This window comes from Rhineura floridana, chromosome 8 (assembly GCF_030035675.1).
Source record: "Rhineura floridana isolate rRhiFlo1 chromosome 8, rRhiFlo1.hap2, whole genome shotgun sequence".
NCBI classification, from domain to species: domain Eukaryota; kingdom Metazoa; phylum Chordata; class Lepidosauria; order Squamata; family Rhineuridae; genus Rhineura; species Rhineura floridana.
The window spans coordinates 108,293,798-108,315,331 of NC_084487.1; the positions used below are offsets into that span (position 1 = coordinate 108,293,798).

General features: G+C 39.9%; 1 protein-coding gene across 6 annotated transcripts in view; it reads right to left on the reverse strand.

The window, feature by feature from the left end:
• SLC2A13 (solute carrier family 2 member 13) overlaps positions 1–21,534 on the reverse strand; it is a 218,206-nt gene that overhangs the window by 171,184 nt on the left and 25,488 nt on the right. For all 6 annotated transcript variants that reach the window (XR_009764481.1, XM_061640334.1, XM_061640337.1 and 3 more), the window contains exon 2: positions 1,686–1,845. Coding sequence is in view for 5 of the 6 variants with exons in the window: in XM_061640334.1 (XP_061496318.1) it covers positions 1,686–1,845 (160 nt within the window). In the remaining variant the exon portion in view is untranslated. The remainder of the gene's footprint in view (positions 1–1,685; positions 1,846–21,534) is intronic.

A 21,534-nucleotide genomic window follows, 5' to 3' on the forward strand; every position in this document is an offset into this window, starting at 1 on the left:
AATTTAGTTTATATTGCCATAATGAACTGTAAATTACCAAAACAATGTTTTTCAGTAAATATCAGTGAATGTATATCTGGACATTAGATGAGAATCTATTGGAGCAAGTTTCTTCTTTTAAATATTTAGGAATTTCATTAATCTGAAACCTGGTTGACCCAAATTCACAGGACCGCTTTCCTTCATTTTTAAATAAACTAAGTCCATTAATTTCAATAAGTCTACTTAAAGTATGCCTAACAATGGATATCACCCATTATTACATGTATCAATCAGCAACACCATTAAACAAATACAATAGCTGACCTTTGTTTTTACTGTATTTTTAACTGTTTTACTATATGGGGTGTTTTTTTGCTTGTTGTAAACTGATTTGATGTTTTTAAAAGAATTAGCAGTATACAAATACAAATATATTTATAAATAAAATTTGCACACACTATTTATTATGCATGGGAGAAAGTTAATAGTCTACAGCTGCCTTGTCCAACCTTTGGGTCCCCAGATGTTGTTGAACTATAACTCCCATCAGCCCCAGCCAGCATGGCCAATGGTCAGGAATGATGGCAATTGTAGTCCAGCAACATCTGGGGACCCAAAGGTTGGGAAAGGCTCAGTAACCCTTCCTACCTCCAAAAGCCCAAGGATTGCTACTTGGTAAACTATCCTGTTCTTCATATGGCTACACCCCAGAGTATGCATATACAAATCTTTTTCAAAATACAAACAGTTTTTCTTTAATAATTAAATAAGCACGAAGCTATAACTTGGGTGCATATAAAGGGCCATTTAAAAATACTTAAGAACTCTGTGGGATCAGGCAAAAGGCCCATATAGTCCAATGTCCTGTTTTCACAGTGGCCAACCAGATGCCTGAGGGAAGCCTACAAGCAGATTCCATGTGGAACAGCATTCTTCCCATTTGTGATTCCCAGTAAATGGCATTTAAAGGAATACTGCCTCCAACACTGGAGGTAGAATATAGGGTTAACAATGTCTACTAGCCATTGTTGGCCCTATCTCCAATAATTTGTCCAATCTCCTTTTAAAGCCATCCAAGCTAATGGCTATCGTTACATTTGATGTTTTTCTAGGTCACAGAAAGTAGGCCTATTCAAAACTAAGTGTTTTGGGGGTTGTTAAAATCAGTTTTCTGGGTAACAGAAGAATCAAGACTTTACATTTACTGTACTGAGAGCCTCAGAAAGGGAGCCATGGGTCCCCAAGGAAGCTAATATGGATCCTGGATCCTGGCTCCATTTGCTACATACCTTTCCATATTGCAATCTATAATGTCCAAAGATAAAATCTGTATCTCCTTATGTCAATCCAACAAATCTCCCCAACAAACATTTATTAGAGTAGTGAGTTACAACCCACAATCACAAAAAGAAAGATTCCAAGTGTGGGAAGAACATTTACATTTAAATAATTTCAAACCTGTTCCTTTTACAGATATATTTACAAAAATACTAACACAACACATTTGGAGGATTTCTTTATTACCCTTGGAAGAATTCTTTCTTTTCATGATTTAGAAAGATACATTAAATTTTTGCACTTTACAAAGACATTGAGCTATATATATAAATTACACACACACACACACCACACTCATTATATGAATATAAAGAGAAGCACAGCACTATCTTTACATTCAAGAACAAGCAAAAATTTACACTAACCTCCATCCATCCTTTGGAAGGTAACTGAAGGCTCCATCTATAACACTTGCAAAGAACTGTCCTCCTGTGATGAAGAGTGTATTTATAGTAACTAATCTACCTCTTAGATGGGGTGGAGCAACTTCTGCAATGTATACTGGGACTGTCATAGAAGCAATACCTACAAAAAAGGAATTAAAATTCAGAATAAACCTCTGTAAAAATAAGAACACAATGCATCCTTGATAAACAGTTATCTACAATCAGGACACTCAACAATGGGAAAGCTTTTTTACTAATAACTTTTAAATAATAGCAATCACACCAGAGTACTTGTTAGTGCTATTTATAAGAACAAGATTTACAGTGTATCTGAAAGACAGAGATTTAAAAAGAAGGGAGAAATCATTTAACCAAGAATAGAGAATTGCACTGTAAATAGAAATACTCAGATAAAATAGATTGTCAATAGATAAGCAAATGGAAGCTGAAGATGTGGGAAACAGGGCTAATTTTTATTTGTTTGGTGGTGTTTATATCTCACATTTCACACTAGCATCAAGGTAACTAGCATAATACAATACAGAACAAAAGAAAAGCAACAAGATAGCAGCTAAAAAGCATGAGTTGGTAATTAAACATTGTAAAAGGAGCAAATAATCCATTAAGGAATATCTGTTACCATTAAAAAGCCATTAAAGCCTGAGAGATCAGGTCAGATGTCACCTGGCACCTTCAAAGGCAGCATCAGGTGCACATATCTCAGCCCAATATGAGTCGGTGGTGCAACATTCAATGACTTCCTCATACTAGCATATTTCCACTGACTGAAATAAATGACCAGCAGGCCTATGAACCACTTCCTTTATTGAAACAGAATTCCAGAGCTGGCATCTTACCATATTTCCAAAACTTAAGAAAAAAGTAAACTAACTGGTTTTTGTGATTATATTTCTATATTGTAGTTTTTCCAACTTGTGTCTCAAAGCACACCTAGTGCTTAAAGCAGATTAATCCCTTCCCGCCTCCAAAGCTTTTTAGACTATTATAATCACATATCCATCTAAAACGTCGTTATTTTGTCAAGAACTCACCATTATCAAGTCAAGAGCCAGAAACCACCCCCTTCTGTAAACCAAAATCAAACAATGGTATCAGAGATTCTTTGCATTTGTCTTCACAATGGGGTGGACCCCGTGCCTTAACTAAATTTCACAGGAATGGTGTCACACTGAAAAGACAGTCTATTTCCAAGACTTGCTAACAAACCATGCTAAGAAGTCAAGTGACCTATCAGACTGTTGACCCATATGCTGTCAACACTGAGCTTCCAGAAATTATTCCATTGGTGAGTTGAGTCTCCATACGATAAGCTGTCTTTAACATGAGCTACTCCCTTCACTGCTCTTGGTTCTCCATTTTGGCTGCTTCGGCATGCATTTTGTTTTAAAACTAATATAGTTAATGGAGGAATACTAAGAGATTTTTAGTAACAGAAAAGAAAGCTTTATTTTGAACAGCCTCAATCAGCTTAACAGCCATGCTCTATACAGTATTAAGCCTGCAGGACTCTACAGAAGTCCAGAAGGGACTAACTAGAAACATGTGTCATAGAAACTCTCCTAGTGGCCATCTGAACACATTAGCCAACACTAAATCCCTTTCACCTTTAAATGTTTTGTGATGGATGGGCACATGTAGCTTCTCCTTTATGCCCTCCAACTTGTGGCCATTGTTCGACAGATACCTGCCAGCAGCGTATTCTGCAAGTAGCTCATCTAAAAAACCCTTTAACTCAGTCTTCTGAACTCACTTATGGATGTCCAAATAGACAAAATATTGTCAATCAATGAGCTAGATTAACATGAACAATCAATGTGCTGGTGCATGCTACTCAAAGCTCACCACCTCACTCCTCCCCCACTCTTGCATGTGCCATACTTGGAGGAACCAAACCATAGCACTGACCCAGTATTGTGTGAATGAGTACTTATAGTTTTGTTTCCCCCAAACAAACCACGAGCAGTAAGCCAAGAACAAACCTTGGCTTCCACTCATGGCTTGTTTCAAGAGAAACAAATCACAAGTATTGGTCCAAATGTAATACTAAGCCTGTGCTATGGTTTCTTTCTGCAAAGCACAACACAGGTAGGAGTGAGGGAGGAGCAAAGCAGGGACTTTTGAGTAGCATTTACTAGTATTCTGCTTGCTCACATTAAAGTATATCTTATTGTAAACACAACTACAATATTTATAAACCAGATTGTCACAATCAAGACTTCCATTAAGTTTTAGACAAAATAATGCAATAGGAAAACTTGTATTCAGAATGAAGAGATGATCTAAATCATTTGCAATATGCTTCAGACAAGTATCAGAAGGGACAGGCATTCATAAAAGTTTTAGTAGCTACCATGGTAAATCCAAATTACAAAGCCAATCTGAAGCTGAAGAATCACAAATGCTCAACAAAACTTTTAAAAGTAAAATCTTATTATAATTATTGTGTTTTTAGAGCTTCTGTTTGCCGCCCTGGGCTCCTGCTTGGAGGAAGGGCGGGATATAAATAAAACAATAAATAAATAAAACAATAAATAAATAAACAAACAAACAAAAACAAATTATACCTCAAACAAAGTAGATCAAATTGCCAACTTTAATATTTGCCAGTGTTAGCAAGCTTCGAACACAGTGGGTCCACATAGTGGGTTCTCCTTACAAGAGAAATACAAAAACTGGATTATACATTCATCATATCCAGCATAGGGCTCACACAGTATAAGTACAAGTACACATCCACAAGTTCATGTTCCAAACATGGCTGTGAAGACAGGAGGCAGGCCACTTCCTCTGGTCCTTATACACGTTGACATTAACTGATTAAGTTATTATCAAGTAGTACATATTAATTTATGTGAACTATATTAAGATAATAAAGGAACATTACTAACAAAAGATAATTATCCCTGTGTTCCACAAGGGGGTGTTTAAATTACTTCTTGACATTTTTCAATAAGCTTTTGTTAGTCTAAATAAATGTAGTTGCTACAGGCAAGTGCATCAGCTTCATGATTGGGAATAAGCTAGAAATATCACAGCCAGTGGTGTGGAGTAAGAATTTTCTAAGAAAGGTTATCCACTTTGAAATGAATTGTTTCATAAATTTAGTTAGTGACATAATTTAAGTCAGATTCAAATCAGATTATGCAACTGGAAAGGATACTAGGTCAAATCTAAAATCACAATTTGTTTTTTTAAAAATCTCAAGTGTTACATTACTGGGTTATATATTTTAGGACTTGACAAGCCCAGCATCCCTCAGATTTGGTTGTGTCAATTTGCCATTAGTAAAATCAACTTTGTGATATTACCACATTTGTTATACTATTCCTGAGGTAGAGGAACATGGCAGTAAGAGCAGCAGCAACACAGAGGGAGAAAAGATTGCTGTCAGCCAATAAAAATTGTGAAGAAGGTACACTAAAGGGGTTTTCCAGGAAACAGTATACCTGAGGAAAACGTCCCTTTTACCACAAAATTCATAGACAACCAACCCTTCAGAATAGCTCTCCCAGCTACGCTAGTTATAAGGGGTTATCTTTAGCTATTCAGATAGCATCAAGTCCCCCAACTTGCTCTTGTTGAAAACTACTGAATTTCTACATTTTTAATAAACATTTAATTTTAGTATGTGCTGCCTCATCTCCTTTACCTTCCGGTAAGCCAATTCTCTGTTCCAAGTCACATGACATGAATAAATCCTCAGGATTTTTGCAAGCTGCTGGACAGAAATGTCTATTAACACTTCTGATTTTTCCATCACCAGCATGACAGTTTCAGATAAAGAGTTTTACTGTTCAGTTGCAAGATCTGAAAGTAGTGTGAACAGACACAGTAGAAATACAGAGGCAGGGGGACGATTCAATATTGCAGTCTCTTCTGGACAAAGAAGCCACCATTAAAACAACTACATACAGTGCCTTGCAAAAGTACTCAGACCCCTGACCAATGCTCTCATATTACTGAATTACAAATGGTACATTGTAATTTCATTCTGTATATTTTATTTTAAAACACTGAAACTCAAAATCAATTATTGTAAGGTGACATTGGTTTTATGTTGGGAAATATTTGTAAGAAACATAAAAAAATGAAACATGCTTGGAGCTGGTGGGATCGTCAAGAGACCTGGAAGAAGAGCAGCAGTGTACTTGGTGCCAGCAGTTTTGGCAGCGGCAGCAGCAGCTGGAGTCCTCACAGCACAGCTGGGCGAAGGACTCCACTGGTTTGGGCCATTTAGGTCCGAAGTTTAGAGGCGGCTTACCCAGACAGAGGGCTGCACTGCAGGCTGGCAGGAGGTGGCCTGAGCCTTTGGGTGTTGTGCCAGGGTTGTCAAGTCAGAGGCATCGCAAACCCTGACATTTCAGGGGAGGGCCCTAGTGGTGTCATGGGGAGTGGGCCCTAGTGATGTATTGGGAGCAGGCCCCAGTGATGTCATTAAGCATGATACATTAAGCATCAAGCACAGTTGCTTGGAGCATACCACTCAAACAAAAAACCCAGTTTTTGCTAACAATTTCATTGTTTTAATTCCTTCATAAACTGCTTTCATGTTTCTTACAATAAAGTGGTATATAAATGTTGTAAATAAAATACATAAATACATTTCAGAATCACTGTGGTCCTTGTGTCTCTTTCCTCTTTTAAGAACAAAGGAATCTGCCTTATAGTGAGGCCATTTGGTGCCATATATCTCAGTACTGATGACTGATTCCAGGCAATGTTCTTTTCCAGAGACTGAATTTGGACTTTGCATGCAAAGCATGTGCCCTACCACTGAGCCACAGCTCTTCCCCTGTTTAAAAAAGTATATATTAAAATTGTTCTTTTCCATTCATTAATGAATGCATACTAGGGCAGATCCACACCATGCATTTAAAGCACACTCAATATAATAATAATAATCTTTATTGCATGCTTAGCCATGGGCCATGTGCAAGAATACATGTTAAAACATACGTACATACATTGATACGTATCACCTTACAATTTACATTTCTTTGGGTGACTCATTCATGGGGGAGATTCTCTTAACATAGGAATCTCTCATTTTTTGTGCTGCCATGGCGAAATTGGCAACCGCTAGTGATACATAATTACATTCATCCAATAAAAGCATAATTATCTTTTCCCTATCTGAATAAGGTATTAAAAGGTTTTAAAAAGTGGATAAAAATTTCCGCCTAGGATTGTCATAAAGTGGGCAATGGAGAATGTAGTGTGTAATGTCCTCTATTGCCATGCATCCAAAGATGCATAGACGTTGAGCCACTGGTATGCCTCGATATCTGCCTTCCAAATAGGCCGATGACATAACTTGAAAGCGCAGAGCTGTAAAGGCTCTTCTAATGAGGGCTCTGTCAAGTGAGTCTAAATAATTTGCTAACGTGTGATTAAGTTTAATATGAGGGTACCATGTTGAAAACCGGGCCATCACAATTGAGGCTCGGTCCTGGGCTGCATCACATTCATAAATCCGATTGCGGAGAGCCATTTTGCTTAAGTCTAAAAGTTTATCTAATGTAAGGTCGTATTTTATGAGTATTGATTGATATTCCTTCGCCCATCCTCCCTTCGCCATTTGCTCCTGCCAACATTTCTTAGTCATAGATGTATTATTCATATTAAGAATTCGAAGCCAGTACCGTAGGTATGCCATATCTATACGTGCCCTTACTGAGGGGAGTCCCAGTTCAGCTCTCATGTGGGCAGCCGGAGTGCCCGGGGGGAGGCCTAACACTATCCTCATAAAGGCGTTCTGGGTGGGCTCCAAGGTGGATCTAGCGGCTGGGCCCCATAGTTCTGTGCCGTATAGTAGCTAGGATTTTAGCCTTTAATATTTTAATCATAGGGGGAACCAATTGGCCCCCTCGCGTGTAAAAAAACTTTTTGGCTATACCTAGGGCGCGTGCGCCTGCTGTGGTCACTGCTTTTAACTGTGGGGTCCAGGAATGGTTATTTGTCAGCAATATGCCGAGATATTTATAGGAATTACCCTGTTCTATTGGGACCCCGTTTAGTGACCAGGAATTTTTGCTTTCGTATGTTTTCCACTCACCATGACCTTTGATTTAGAATGGTTTATCTTGAGTTTCTGGGACTGACAATACTCTTCCAATTTATGTAGCATTCTTTTAAGGCCTATTTTGGTTTGAGAACATAAAACCACGTCGTCAGCGTATAGGAGGATGGAGATTTTTTCTATTCCAATAGAGGGTGGGAAGAAGGAGGGAGATGATAATGCATCCACTATGTCATTTATAAAAAAATTGAACAAAAATGGAGCTAATAGGCACCCCTGCTTTACTCCTCTAAGGCTTTATAGGTCAAAACCAGCACTTCGAAATGAACCTGGAAATTAATTGGTAACCAGTGCAGTTGTGGCATATGGTTGGTGTTATGTGCTCAGACTGTCTTCACCTGGTGAGCAATCTAGCTGCTGAATTCTGTACCAGTTGCAGTTTGCAAACTGTCTTCAAAGGCAGTCCCATGTTTAATGCATTGCAGTAATCTAACTTGGAGGTTACTAGAACATAGACAAGAGAAGACAGGCTATCCCTGTGCAGACAGGGCATAACAGGGCCACCAGCCGAAGTTGATGGAAGGCACTCCTCGCCACTGAGGCCACTTGAACCTCAAACGACAGTATTGGATCCAGAAGTACCCCCAAGCTATGCACCTGCTCCATCCAGCCTGGGGAGCCCCCCACTAACACCACCTCAGTCTTGTCTAGATTGAGCTTCAGTTTATTGGCTCTCATCCAGTACATTACTGAGACTAGACATCAGTCCAGCACATCCACTGCCGCACCTAGAGATGTAAAGAAGTGATAGAACTGTGTGTTGTCAGCATATTGCTGACAATGTACTCCACATCTCCATATGATCCCAACTCAGTGGTTTCATGTAGATGTCAAATAGTGTGGGGGATAAAATCAAACCCTGCAGTACCCCTCACTGAAGGCTCTAGAGAGTCCAATTATACTCCTCAAGCACCACCCTCAGAGTATGACCATCCAAGTAGGACTGGAACCACTGCAAAGCAGTGCCATCCACTCCCAACTTGTACAGCTGCTCCAAAAGAATACCATGGCTGATGGTAGCAAAAAGCCACTGACAGATCAGAAGAATAAATAAGGACATACTCCCCCATCTCTCTCCCGACATATTTTTATCGTACAGGCAGTTTCTATGCCAAAACAGGGTCTAAACCCCGACTGAAATCAATCTAGAAAAATCAGTTTCATCCAAGAGAGCATGGATCCACGTGCTCCTGAATCTTGCCCAAGAAGGGATTATTAGCAACCAGCCAATAATTATTCAGATTTTCTGGATGCAAGGAGGGTTTCTTAAGGAGTGGTCTTTCCACTGCCTCCTTTAGGCAGGTGGGGACTACCCCCTTTTGCAAGGAGACATTAATCACTTCCCTGGGCCAGCTGGCCATCCCTTCCTTGATAGTTTGCATCAGCCATGAAGGGCAAGGGTCAAGAGCACAGTGGTTGCCCAAACCAAACCAAGCGCCTTATCCACTTCCTGGAGCCCTACCAACTGAAACTCATCCAACATAATGAAACTAGACTGTGCTCTGGGCACTTCATGAGAGTCATCTACACTAATAGTGGAGTCAAGGTCCCGGCAGATGCAAGCAATTTTATCCTCAACGTGTTTTGCAAACAAGTCACAACAAGCCACTGTACATTCTACTATCTCCTTTGGGCCAGACTGTAAAAGGCCACGTATTACCTGGAAGACTTCTGCTGGATGACACAATAAGCATGCAATGGAAGCAGCAAAGTGTCTCTTCTTTGCTGTCTTCACTGTCACTAAAGGCTTCAGAATAAGCACTTACTAGTGTTCAGTTGCATTGTCTAGAGTTTTTTCTACACTTGCATTCAAGCAGTCTCCCAACTTGTTGCATTGCCCTAAGCTCTGGTATATACCAAGGAGCCAACTGGGCTCTATCAAGTAGGAGAGGGCACTCAGGAGCTATTGTATCAACAGCCCAGGCCATCTGGATATTTTACACATCAGCTAGGGCTTCAACAGAAGCACTAGTCATATTAGCCGGAAAATCCCCCAGAGCCGTCTGTAAACCAATTGGATCCATCAGCCTCTGGGGGCGGACCTCCTAATAGGTCCCCCGCCTCTACAGAGAAGAAAAGCCACTGAAAGTCTAACATTCCACAGGAGGTGATCCGACCATGACAAGAGACTGAAGTTAATATCCCCTACCCTCAGATCACCCAGAGCAAATAACATATATAGCAGAGGAATACAATCACTTCCATTTTTTAAATATTTGAGGCAGCCTCAGTCTTTGCATTTTAGGGTTGAGGTTTCCTAAAATGCAGTCTCCATAGCAAATTCGAAAGGGAGAAAGATACCAAACTAGATTTTAACACTACACACTTAAGTCACTTTAGGCGAAAGCCAGTACTCATGATGCAAGAAAATTTTTTCAATATTAAACTTCAAGTCAGTGCCTTCAGCTTCTGTTTGGCTTCTCTGCAGACACTTTCATCAATAATTTCCTTTCAATGTTGTGCTCAGGAACTACACCCTAGGGTTGAGTCTGAATCACTGTTATGGAATGCAAAGTGATTGGGGGAAGGAAAAGATGGATAAAGATGGTGCTTCAAACTCACTATAAAGTTAACACTTTGAAGTACCTATATTTTTACCATGTACCTGCTAAAACAACTGTTTAGGAAAAATATTTATGTAAATGAAAATTAGTGAATCACTAATTTAATTGAAAAGTTCTGATATTACAAGGACATGAGTCCAGTGTGAGACAGAGAAAATAGATTGGTGTTGTTTAATAACAACAACAACTTCATTTATAAATTGATTCCCATAAAGCATCCTGAAGTAATTTGTTAAGTTCATGACTATTAAAGGCTCATGAAAGCATAGTGTTTCGACATAGCAAAAGATCCATTTTCGAGCTGTTGGGCAAGAAACGTAAGCCCTTTTTAAAGTTACCAGTTGTTCCCTGCATAAAAGACACGTCACTAATTTGGTTGCAAAATACTTTGGAGCTACTGCAAATATTATGAATGCTGGGTTTTTTGGGTGAAGCTAGGATCGGGGCTTCCATGTGTTTTACATAAATAAATAGTAACACAAGCGATACTCCTAAATTTTTAAGGAATGCCAGCACTCCATCCTAGGCATAAGGAAATACTGGTGTTCCTGAGATTTCATGAATAGTGTGTCTTCATAACATCATGTAATGGGTGCCAGATACCCTAGTCCTGTGCTAGCACCTGGCCCCTTACGTAGGCAGCAATCCACACCAGAAGGCAACACCCAGGCGATGACTCCTGAGGAGACCTCATTTGGACACTGCCTGGAGGCTCCACCAGTAAGAGAAGAAGGGTGTGGCACTCTCCCTTGCTGCCTGATGGTGAAGGAGCCCAGCTATTGTTTCTTAGACAGGAGGAAAGGAGGAGAGTCAGAGAAGATATAAAAGGCCTCAGAGAGAGGGGGAGAAGGAAGCCCTCTGGAGAGACAGACAAGAGGCTGGGTGAGCTGGACCTGCTGAGGCAGGGGAGAGGTGGTCCTTACTTCCTCACCAGGCTGTTTCTTGAAGACCTATTGGGTTTGGCCAGAGCAGGAATACTCACAGTCCAGGCTTACCTATCCCACCTACACCACAGGGAGCCAGAGGAGCCCTTGGTTTAAGTTTGACAAGGGTACTGAGGCAGAGGACTACTTTCTGCCTGGGGGAAGAACCTTCCTCTGAGAAGGGCATGGAGCTGGAAGGAACTGGGACTTCCACCAGCGAATGTGATGTTGTAACTTTTCTCTAATGAACCTGGAGCTTCAACTGCAGAGATGCGAGTTGCTCCCTTTATTTTGAACTCCTTATTAAAAGAAGCAACTTTGCCCATTTACAAAATCTCTATGGCTGCTTAAGATTCTTACTTGCCTTGGGAAGCCAAGACAGTCGCTAGTTACATGCCTAGATCTATTATTGTTAATGTCAATTTGATGTACTGTTTACTTCATTAAACATGGATTGGGAAGACCTGTGTTTAAATACTCTCGGCAAGAAAGCCTTTAGGTGCCTTTAGCCAACAGACTCTCTCCTGTTCTAACCTTTCTCATGGTGTTGTTTTAAGACTAAACTAGGATAGTCTAATATACATGGTCCCAAATCTCTTTCAGGAATGGCTGGCAACAATGTGCTACACACTTCATTTTATCTCAGCCTTTTACCACAATTAGTGGGAACGCAGACTTCTGCTTATTGAAAGATCTGCCTTTAGTATAATTCATAATATGCCAAGGTCACCCAGCATAACCCTACTATGATTCTCTAAAATCAAATGATGCTGTTTGCACATAGCAGGGTCTTTGCTTGAAAGAGTACTAGTACCACTTGATCTTCCTTCCCCTTCCTCCTACCCTCCCTGCCCCTCCCCCAGGTCCGTGTTGGACTACAACCTGGGAGACCAGGGTTCAAATCCCCACACAGCCATGAAACTCACTGGGTCACCTTGGGCCAAGTCACTGCCTCTCAGCCTCAGAGGAAGGCAATGGTAAAACCACCTCTGAAATTTTTAAGGCATTAAAATTATGCAAGATGACATGTGATACTTCTGCTAATCAAATAAATTAGATCATATTACTGTCAAACATTAACAATATGTAATAATTTAATTTTTATTTTGCCCTCCTCCCCAACAAGCTTAGTGTGGTGTGCATAGTTTTTCCCCATTTTATCCTCACAATCACCTTGAGGGATAGGTTAAGCCAAGTAGTGGCTTAATGTTGTTTTAATATAGATTGTTTATTTAAGGATATTAATAAATATTAAAGAAGTGAACCTTTACAACTATTGTAAAAGTTAAAGTATAGCTATTGATTATTTAAAAACTAAAGCATCAATATTGAAGAAACCTTAAAACCGTCCAACATCTCAAGCATAAGCTATATTCAATAGGGGAGAATTTTAAAAATTATAAAAGGAATAAGTTGCCTCTTATATCTTGTGTATTATTCCAGTACTCTTTAAATGGCTCCTCTTCTGGGACAAATTTATTTTATATCAACCCTGTTTCACTCCAAAATTCCAGGTTTTGTTACTCAATAAATTGCTCAATAAATTCCCTAGCCAAGGGGTTTCTTCCTTTCTTTTAAAAGAATTTATCAGAGAATATACTGCAACAATCATATGAAAACTAAAATAAATATACCTTAGGATGTAATGCGATACAGCCTTTCCCAACCTTTGGGTCCCCAGATGTGGCTGGACTACAATTCCCATCATTCCTGACCATTGGCCATGCTGGCTGGGGTTGATGGGAGTTGTAGTCCAACAACATCTGGGGACCCAAAGGTTGGGAAAGGCTGCGATAACATATCTACATAATTGAAAAGGAAGGAGACAGCCAAATCAGCCAGATCTTAGAAAAAGAACTGCTAATGTTTTTAGGCAAAAAAAATTAAGGAAAGCTTTTGCACAAAACTCTTTGTGTAAAACAGTTGTAGCAAGATATATTGGATGCGTGTCTAGGAGAGAGGCAACTGTATATGCAACTTTGATTTCTCTGATTATTTTTGTGCATTATTTCTGTTTATATTTGTCAATTACAGAAGTAAAACATACTGAAGCAAAAAGGAACTAAGACAGCATTTTTAGAAGTGTATTCATTATAAATATATCTTGCCTTTCTTGATACAAATACAAGTTCTTCCACAGGCTCAATACCACCCACTATCAGACCTAGGAGTGGAATTCTTCCTATTTAATCAACTTGCCCTGGTAACCTCCTGTTCAAAGATTGTACTCAATTCCATTTTTGTCCAGTGTTTAATCACTTTCCATTTTGGAGAATGAAGTTATTAAATTTATCTTCCTTGGTCTCTAAAGAAAACATAAGTGATCAAAACCAAGCATAAATTAAGAAAAAAAGACAAAACCTTAAGTAGGCCAAGACTATACCAACTGTGACCATTCTTGGGCTGTGACAGCTTGACCACAGTGCTCCATGAGAGGATAACCTCAAGACTTGCCAACTATAATGCCCTTTGTGTGGGGCTGCCCTTGTATCTGGTCTGGAAAGGCAACTAGTGCAGAATGCAACTGCCAGACTGGTTACAGGAAAAGATTACTGGCAACATATTACCCTGCTGCTGAAAGAGCTGCACTGGTTGCCAATTTGTTACTGCACCAGGTTCAAGGTACTTGTGTTAATTCACAAAGTCCTACACAACTTGGGCCCAAAGAACCTTAAGAACTGCTGAACTCCCTATGATCCATCTCAATTACTGAGATCTTCTGATGGGGCACTTTTAGTGGTTCCCCATGCCCCTCAGGTTCGGTTGGCCTCTACCAGGAACACAGCCTTTAGTGTGACATGTCCTTCACTGTGGAACTCCATACCAACAGACGTTTGGCAGGAGCCATCCCTCCTTTCTTTCAGACATATCTTAAAAAATGAACTATTTAGATAGGCCTTTTTAACATGATTCCCCCTCCCCAGCCAATACAATACTATTGATGCTTTTATTATGGTTTTTCATCATTTTTTTAAAGTATGTCTTCATATGTTTTAAACTGCCTTGATATACTATATGAAAAATGTGGCCCTTAAATGCTGTAATATATAAAATACTATCCATAGCTTCTGAATAAAAGCTTAGCAATTAAGTTTATGCCCTAGAGCATAAACCTATCCCTGTCCTAGGATGTAAGTGGGTTAATGATCCCAGTTGATGCCTAAGTATTTTTCATTTACTGTGCAGGAGAGGTAAAGAACTCAATTCAGTTAGATAGCATAACTTGTTGCCTTTAAGCAGTCACTGAAATTCTCAAAAATCAATGCCATCCTGAAGTACACCCTATATTACCAATACTCTTATGACTGCATGACACAGGCCTGATTCAGACATATGTTGCCAACCTTTTAACTATGCTGACTAGATTGTGAGCAGGCTCACACTCCTTCCAGCTTTCTACTCCCTTCTTACATATTGATTCTTCCTTTCCCCCCTTGTCAGTATTGGCTACAGTGTAGCATATCTGCACCAATGCTAGCTTTGGTTAATGTGAATGACAGCTAATATTAAATGAAGTAGTGAATATCTTTTTATGAAGAGGAATTGTCCAAGCTGCCTTTAAGTAGTTGTTATACCATTCCTAAAAAAACTCTCCTTGCAACCGAAAACTGCAACTATTGACTATCCACAAATATGCCCTTCCGGGGCAAGTTACTTAAATGGGTACCAGCCTTGTAATTTCAGGCACTCTTAGATGAGATTGATTATCCAGATCAATTTCAACCACATTTCAGGCCTGGTTTCAGAACCAAAACTGCCATGGTTGCTCTGGTGGATGTTGGGGGAAAGACAAGGGCAGTGCAACAGATCAATCTGCTAAATCTGTTGGAGGCTTTCAATACTTTTGACAAAGATATTCTCAATAGCCTACTCAGATTGGGAATTAGGAACACTATACTTCAATAGTTCTACTCCTACATCAAAGGCCTGTTCCAGAAAGTGGTGCCAGGATACAACTGCTCTTCCATGTCTGCCACACTTTAGCATTACAGGAAACCACTGAGTGAGATCATACAGACATTTGGAGTGAGGAGTCATCAATATGTCACCGCCACCACCCACTTGTCCTATCTGCACCCAGCTGTCCTATCAGCACCAGCTCTACACCTATTTCGACAACAGTCTACCAAGGAGAAAAGAAAAGGTGCTGTTGGTGGGCTGAGTAACCAACCATTTCAAGGATAAGGGATAAAAACCTTATAATGCAGCTTCTCAATGACACATGTGACTTGCCAAATTGTTAGTTGCCAAAGAGCTTGTTACTTGAAGGATGCTTCATGATCTTTGCCACACCACCATGCAACAGAATGAGAACCGTAGAACAAAATGAAACCCTGTGGAAGGATTCTTGGACTAAATTATAGTGGGGCAGAACTTGTATGTCTGACCTTTTTTAGTAGGGATTGTGTTTGTTGTAATTGTCAGAGGGGTTTTTTAGGTTTGATGGATTCTGTTTCAATTAGTTTTGTAAGTCGCTTTGGGTCACCTGGTGAGAAAAGCAACTCATTAACAACAACAACAACAACAACAACAAGTCACCAGATCTCAAAGTAGATTTTGAGATTTTAATTTCAGGGATTTAAAATGCTGACATTAAGCAATACTCAAAGTGCAATGAATCATGGCAAACATCTGCTTGCTGTTTTTCAGGCAAAGAAACAACCTATATTACCAAAATATATTTCTTCTGTAACTAATTGCATTTTCCAAGAATCTAAAACTGTTTCAGCATCAAGATCTGTGCAAATCTCAAAAGTGTTAGATTTCCTCAAGTATATTGTACAAACAGAACAAAACAAATGTATGGCACTTGTAGAAGTGGACTGATGTGAACAGTAGCTGCAGCTGTACGAACCCAGAAAGCACTTTTCAAATTAAGCCTCTTGACTGGGCCTACTTTAGAAATACTGTAAAAGAAAAAACCCACCAGTCACCTGACTGACTGTTTATCCACAAATGCACACCAGGGGAAGATTACTGACATCTTTGGGAAGGCATAGGAGCCACCACAACCCTCATTGTCTCACAGTTCCACAACTCTACATCTTCCCCTTCTACTCCTCCCCGGTTATCCAGGAGCCTCAGTCTTATTCAAGTACATACACAAGCAGCCAAATATTTTAAATAAAAGCTGTTCAACTGTATATATTGCACAAAATATCTAAGCCATACAATTAAGGAATTTTAGCATATCTATCCAGCATGCTTCTACTTGCAAAATGTCAGCATTTCTAGTCCAGAATTTTGGAACTCCAGAATGTTATGCACAAAATAATTTGGATATCTCTACTGCCCTACTACTACTACTACATCAGTAGCAGTCTTCTTGCAACCTGCCTTTGCATTTTCATAACATGGATGGCATCTTAGCTTCAAGCTTAAACACCCCAAGTTCAAACCCCAGACAGATCTCAATTTCGGTAGATTTCAGACGGTTCTTATAAAGCTTTTTACCTTGAAAATATCTTCTAAGGGCAACATATTGTAGAGCAGTCAAGTAATCTGAATAATTTACACATCTTAATTTGAATTCATATGCATCTACTAATTTCCCTAATGAACCAGAAGCAGTTCAGATACAGGAATGCTCATTATATAGTTTCCAAAGAGTAACAGAAAACCCACACTTCATTTGTATGTCTTACAAAGCAGTCCCTGTACAAAAGGTGTACTGAAGAATCACCGTCATCATAGGTTGACTGTCAACAACAGAAATCTGTTCATAAATTCGTAATAAGCATCACTGCCATTATTTACTGCAGATATTAGCTATCAGTACATAGTACCCATTAATTTGGTAGCTGCTGCACTTTTGTTTGACCTCTCATACTGCAGTCAGTCACAGCCACTCTGAGAGGATAAAAGAGATTTTTAAAAATAGGATTTAAAAAAAATCAAACACTATTTAAAAACCACCTAGTTTAAAAGAAAGCAGAATTTAATTAAAACATGCTAAATAGTCTTCAGCTGTGTCTTAAAAATGATTCATAACTATTTGCCAAATGCTGAGTAAAAGACTTTTTTGTCTATAGGAAAAACACCAATTTGGGATTGGGGGGAATCTAACTTCTGAAGTTTAGCATTGTAAGTGACAGCATCATGTATTGAATTTATTGTGGACTTTCTATTGGTCCTAGGCCTATGGAGTAACAACTGTCAGATGCTAGAAAGCAGGACATATCATCCTATATATCTCTAGGACCATCCACTGAGCCCACACAGATGATCTTCTACTCCTGTTTTATGCCCTCTAGCTACTTGAGTTCTGCAATATTTTCAGTTCTATAATTATGAGCATTCATGAATCGACTAATCATTCAGCATAGACATTTACTGTCAATTCTATTTTGTCCAGCACTATTTTGCCTTGTAACTACCATCCCTTGCTACTGGAAAGTTCTGGGTACTTGTTAGAGCCCAGTCCTATGCAAGTTTACTCAGAGTCAATCCTACTTTGTTCAATAGCACTAGGATTGCAATCTTTGTTGTCAAACAAGTTGTCTTCCTGCAAATGTACAGATTATGTGCAAAGCCATGACTGTTTAACATAACAGTGAGAAAAATACTGCAATCTCAATTTTTAGACATTAATATTTATGCATTTAAATTACCTGCTGTTCATTATGACAACAAATTGCAGAGTGGGATATGCAAGTTAAAGTACAATACTTATAATAAAAAGAATATATCAGTCCCCTCTAACAATCAGAAAACTAACACAGTAATAGACTAACAGCTCAAGGGTACTAATTTTAGCAAAAATCTTGGCAAAAAGTTACACCTTCAGATGGCACCAAAAACTCATATAGTCCGAGCCAGCCATATCTCAGAAGGAAAGGAGTTCTTGCCAGGACACCACCACCAAAGTGGTCCTTCCTAGAGTCACTGCATAAGAAATTTCAGGTGCTTGCAATGCCACCAGGAGGACCTCCCCTCCATAGATCGTAACAGATAGTAAGGTATATATGGGAGAAGACACCCATTCAATTATGCCAGCTCCAAATTGTATAGGGCTTTATAGGTCAGCATAAGCACCTTGAATTTGGCTTGGCAGCAAATTGAAAATAGTGTGCTTGGTCATTATAACATCTGAACTTTCTGCTTCAAGGAACTTATGTATCTTGGGCCAGTTATAGGTGCAAGGATTTATATCTATTCTCCCCACCCCTCCACAAGTTGCTATCCATCTCCCAACACACACAAGAAAATAATTCATAAATTGAGATGGCCATCTCAGACCAGACCTCACTCAGCTGCTTCACTGAGTGAATCCTTTCCCCCCCAAGATTATACAAGAGGCCACCTTAAGTCAAAGCTTCTCTTTAACTAAGGATAAAGATTTAGAAGTATCTTTACTTCTAGACAGTAGCATTATATTTTCAGTGACTCTGTAGTTAAAAAACTAACATATTAGATGCTTCCAAGTCACTATAGCTTCAATAGTCTTTGGAGTATGATAACTGCCTGGAAAACATCAACATCTACACAAGTTTGTTGTTATATGCCTTCAAGTAGATTACAACTTATGGTGACCCTATGAATCTTTTTTGATATATTCATAGGGTTTTCGTAGTAAGAGGTATTCAGAGGTGGTTTATCATTGCCCTCCTCTAAGCTACAACACCTGGTATTCCCAAGTGGTCTCCTATCCAAGTACTAACCAGGCCTGGCCCTGCTTAGCTTCCAAGATCAGGCGTGTTCAGTGTAGTAAGCACTGGAAAAAGCTAACTATAACTGAAATTAGGATATAAGCCTACATATAATGACAGCTGGAAGTGTTTGAGGCATGCAACCCCTCCAAGGGCAATAATCTCACTTGCCATAATGTGGGTTACAGAGGATGGATACAACATGCACTGTTCCCTCATCACAAATATTAAACGGTAGTATGTACCTTCATCTTATACAGCATCTCATGCCATTCTATTTTATATTTTCAATGCAATATTAGAAACAGCCTCACCACAAACTTTTCATTTACAGCTACTGAAAGCCAATCTGTTGTTGGGGAAAATGGCCAAAAGCATGAATTGGATGATGTTATACAGGCATCTTACCGTGTCACTGAAGACTTGTGGATAGCTATATGGCTGTATACCAGTGGCAAATTATTTTATTTATTTATTTATTTAATTTGCATCCCGCCCTTCCTCCCAGCAGGAGCCCAGGGCAGCAAACAAAGCACCAAAAAACTTTAAAATACATTAATACAAAACAGCATTAAAAACAATTTTAAAAACAACTTTTAAAAAGGGTTAAAAACATTATTAAAAAAACATATTAAACAATTCTGACACAGATGCAGACTGGGATAGGTCTCAACTGAAAAGGCTTGTTGAAAGAGGAAAGTCTTCAAAAGGAGCCGAAAAGATAGCAGAGATGGCGCCTGCCTAATATTCAAAGGCAGGGAATTCCACAGGAGAGGTGCCGCCACACTAAAGGTCCATTTCCTATATGGTGCAGAACGAACCTCCTGATAAGACTGTATCTGCAGGAGGCCCTCACCAGCAAAGCGCAGTGATCGACTGGGCATATGAGGGGTGAGATGGTCTTTCACGTATCCTGGTCCCGAGCTGTATTTTACCATACAACAAGGCAACAACCCTTTTAACTGAAAATGGAAGGTTTTTGTTTTTCCCCCTTTCCATCAGCATGCCACAAAATCACTCACAGGTAAATATAGGTATGTGGGTTATTGAATTTTATGGACTTAATTTCAAGGCTCTTCTAGAGGGCAACAGTCAACATGACAACATAAATTATTAAGACAACTACTTTACAATAATGGTGAACAGTAGCCCTTTGGCACATAGAAGATGAAAGTGTGTGTTAATTTGTCATCACCACAGATGTCCACATTGAGAGCAATGGTGACAATTTCATAAGATACTACCATTTAAGAGCATTTAATTCAATTTTGAAGATAACAAACCAAGATGTATTTTAAAAATGAAATATAAAATCATTAAAGATAATTTAAACAGAGGAACAAGTCAGAAGTCCTAAACAAAACATTAGCTGCAATACACACAAGAAAATGTTTGCTAATACACCATAGCTCAAGCTATGCAAACTTTGAGTTGATTTTCCTTATTGCTCTTTACTGTTGCAGCCCGTTACTGTTCAGCTATGTTTATTGCTTTTTTTACAGCCCTCAAGATATTACTTCTGCTCTGGATCCTTGCTCCTCATGGCTAATAAAAGCTAGCAGGAACGGAACAGCCGGATGGGCCAAGGAGGTGATCAATGCCTCTTTACGAGAGGGAGTGGTACCACCCTGCCTGAAACAGGCAGTGGTGAGACCGCTCCTAAAGAAAACCTCCTTGGACCCTGAAAATCTTGACAACTATAGACCGGTAGCAAATGTTCCGTTCCTGGGCAAGGTTTTAGAGCGTGTGGTCGCTCACCAGCTCCAGGCTCTCTTGGATGAAACTGATTATCTGGATCCATGTCAATCGGGCTTTCGGCCGGGGTTTGGTACAGAAACAGCCTTGGTCGCCCTGTATGATGACCTCTGTCGGGAGAAAGACAGAGGGAGTGTAACTCTGTTGGTTCTCCTTGATCTCTCAGCGGCTTTTGATACCATCGACCATGGTATCCTTCTGGGACGTCTTGCGGACTTAGGAGTTGGAGGCACTGCTTGGCGGTGGCTGTGCTCCTACCTCAAGAATCGTCTCCAGAAGCTGGTGCTTGGGGAGCATTACTCGAGTCCCTGGATACTCCAATATGGGGTCCCGCAGGGTTCAGTTCTGTCCCCCATGCTCTTTAATATCTATATGAAGCCGCTGGGCGAGGTCATTAGGAGATTTGGAGTGCGTTTCCAGCAATATGCTGATGATACGCAGCTCTACTTCTCCTTTTCATCTTCTTCAGGTGAGGCTGTTAATGTACTAAACCACTGCCTGGCCGCGATAATGGACTGGATGAGAGCTAATAAACTGAGACTCAATCCTGACAAGACTGAGATGCTGTTGGTGGGAGGGCTCTCTGCCCAGATGGTTGATGCCCGACCTGCCCTAGATGGGGTTACACTCCCCCTAAAGGAGCAGGTCCGTAGTTTGGGGGTCTTATTAGATCCGCTCCTGTCACTGGAGGCTCAAGTAGCCTCGGTGGCATGGAATGCGTTCTACCAGCTTCGGCTGGTAGCCCAACTACGACCCTATCTGGACAGGGAGAACCTTGCCACAGTTATCCATGCTCTGGTAACCTCTAGATTGGACTACTGTAATGCACTCTACGTA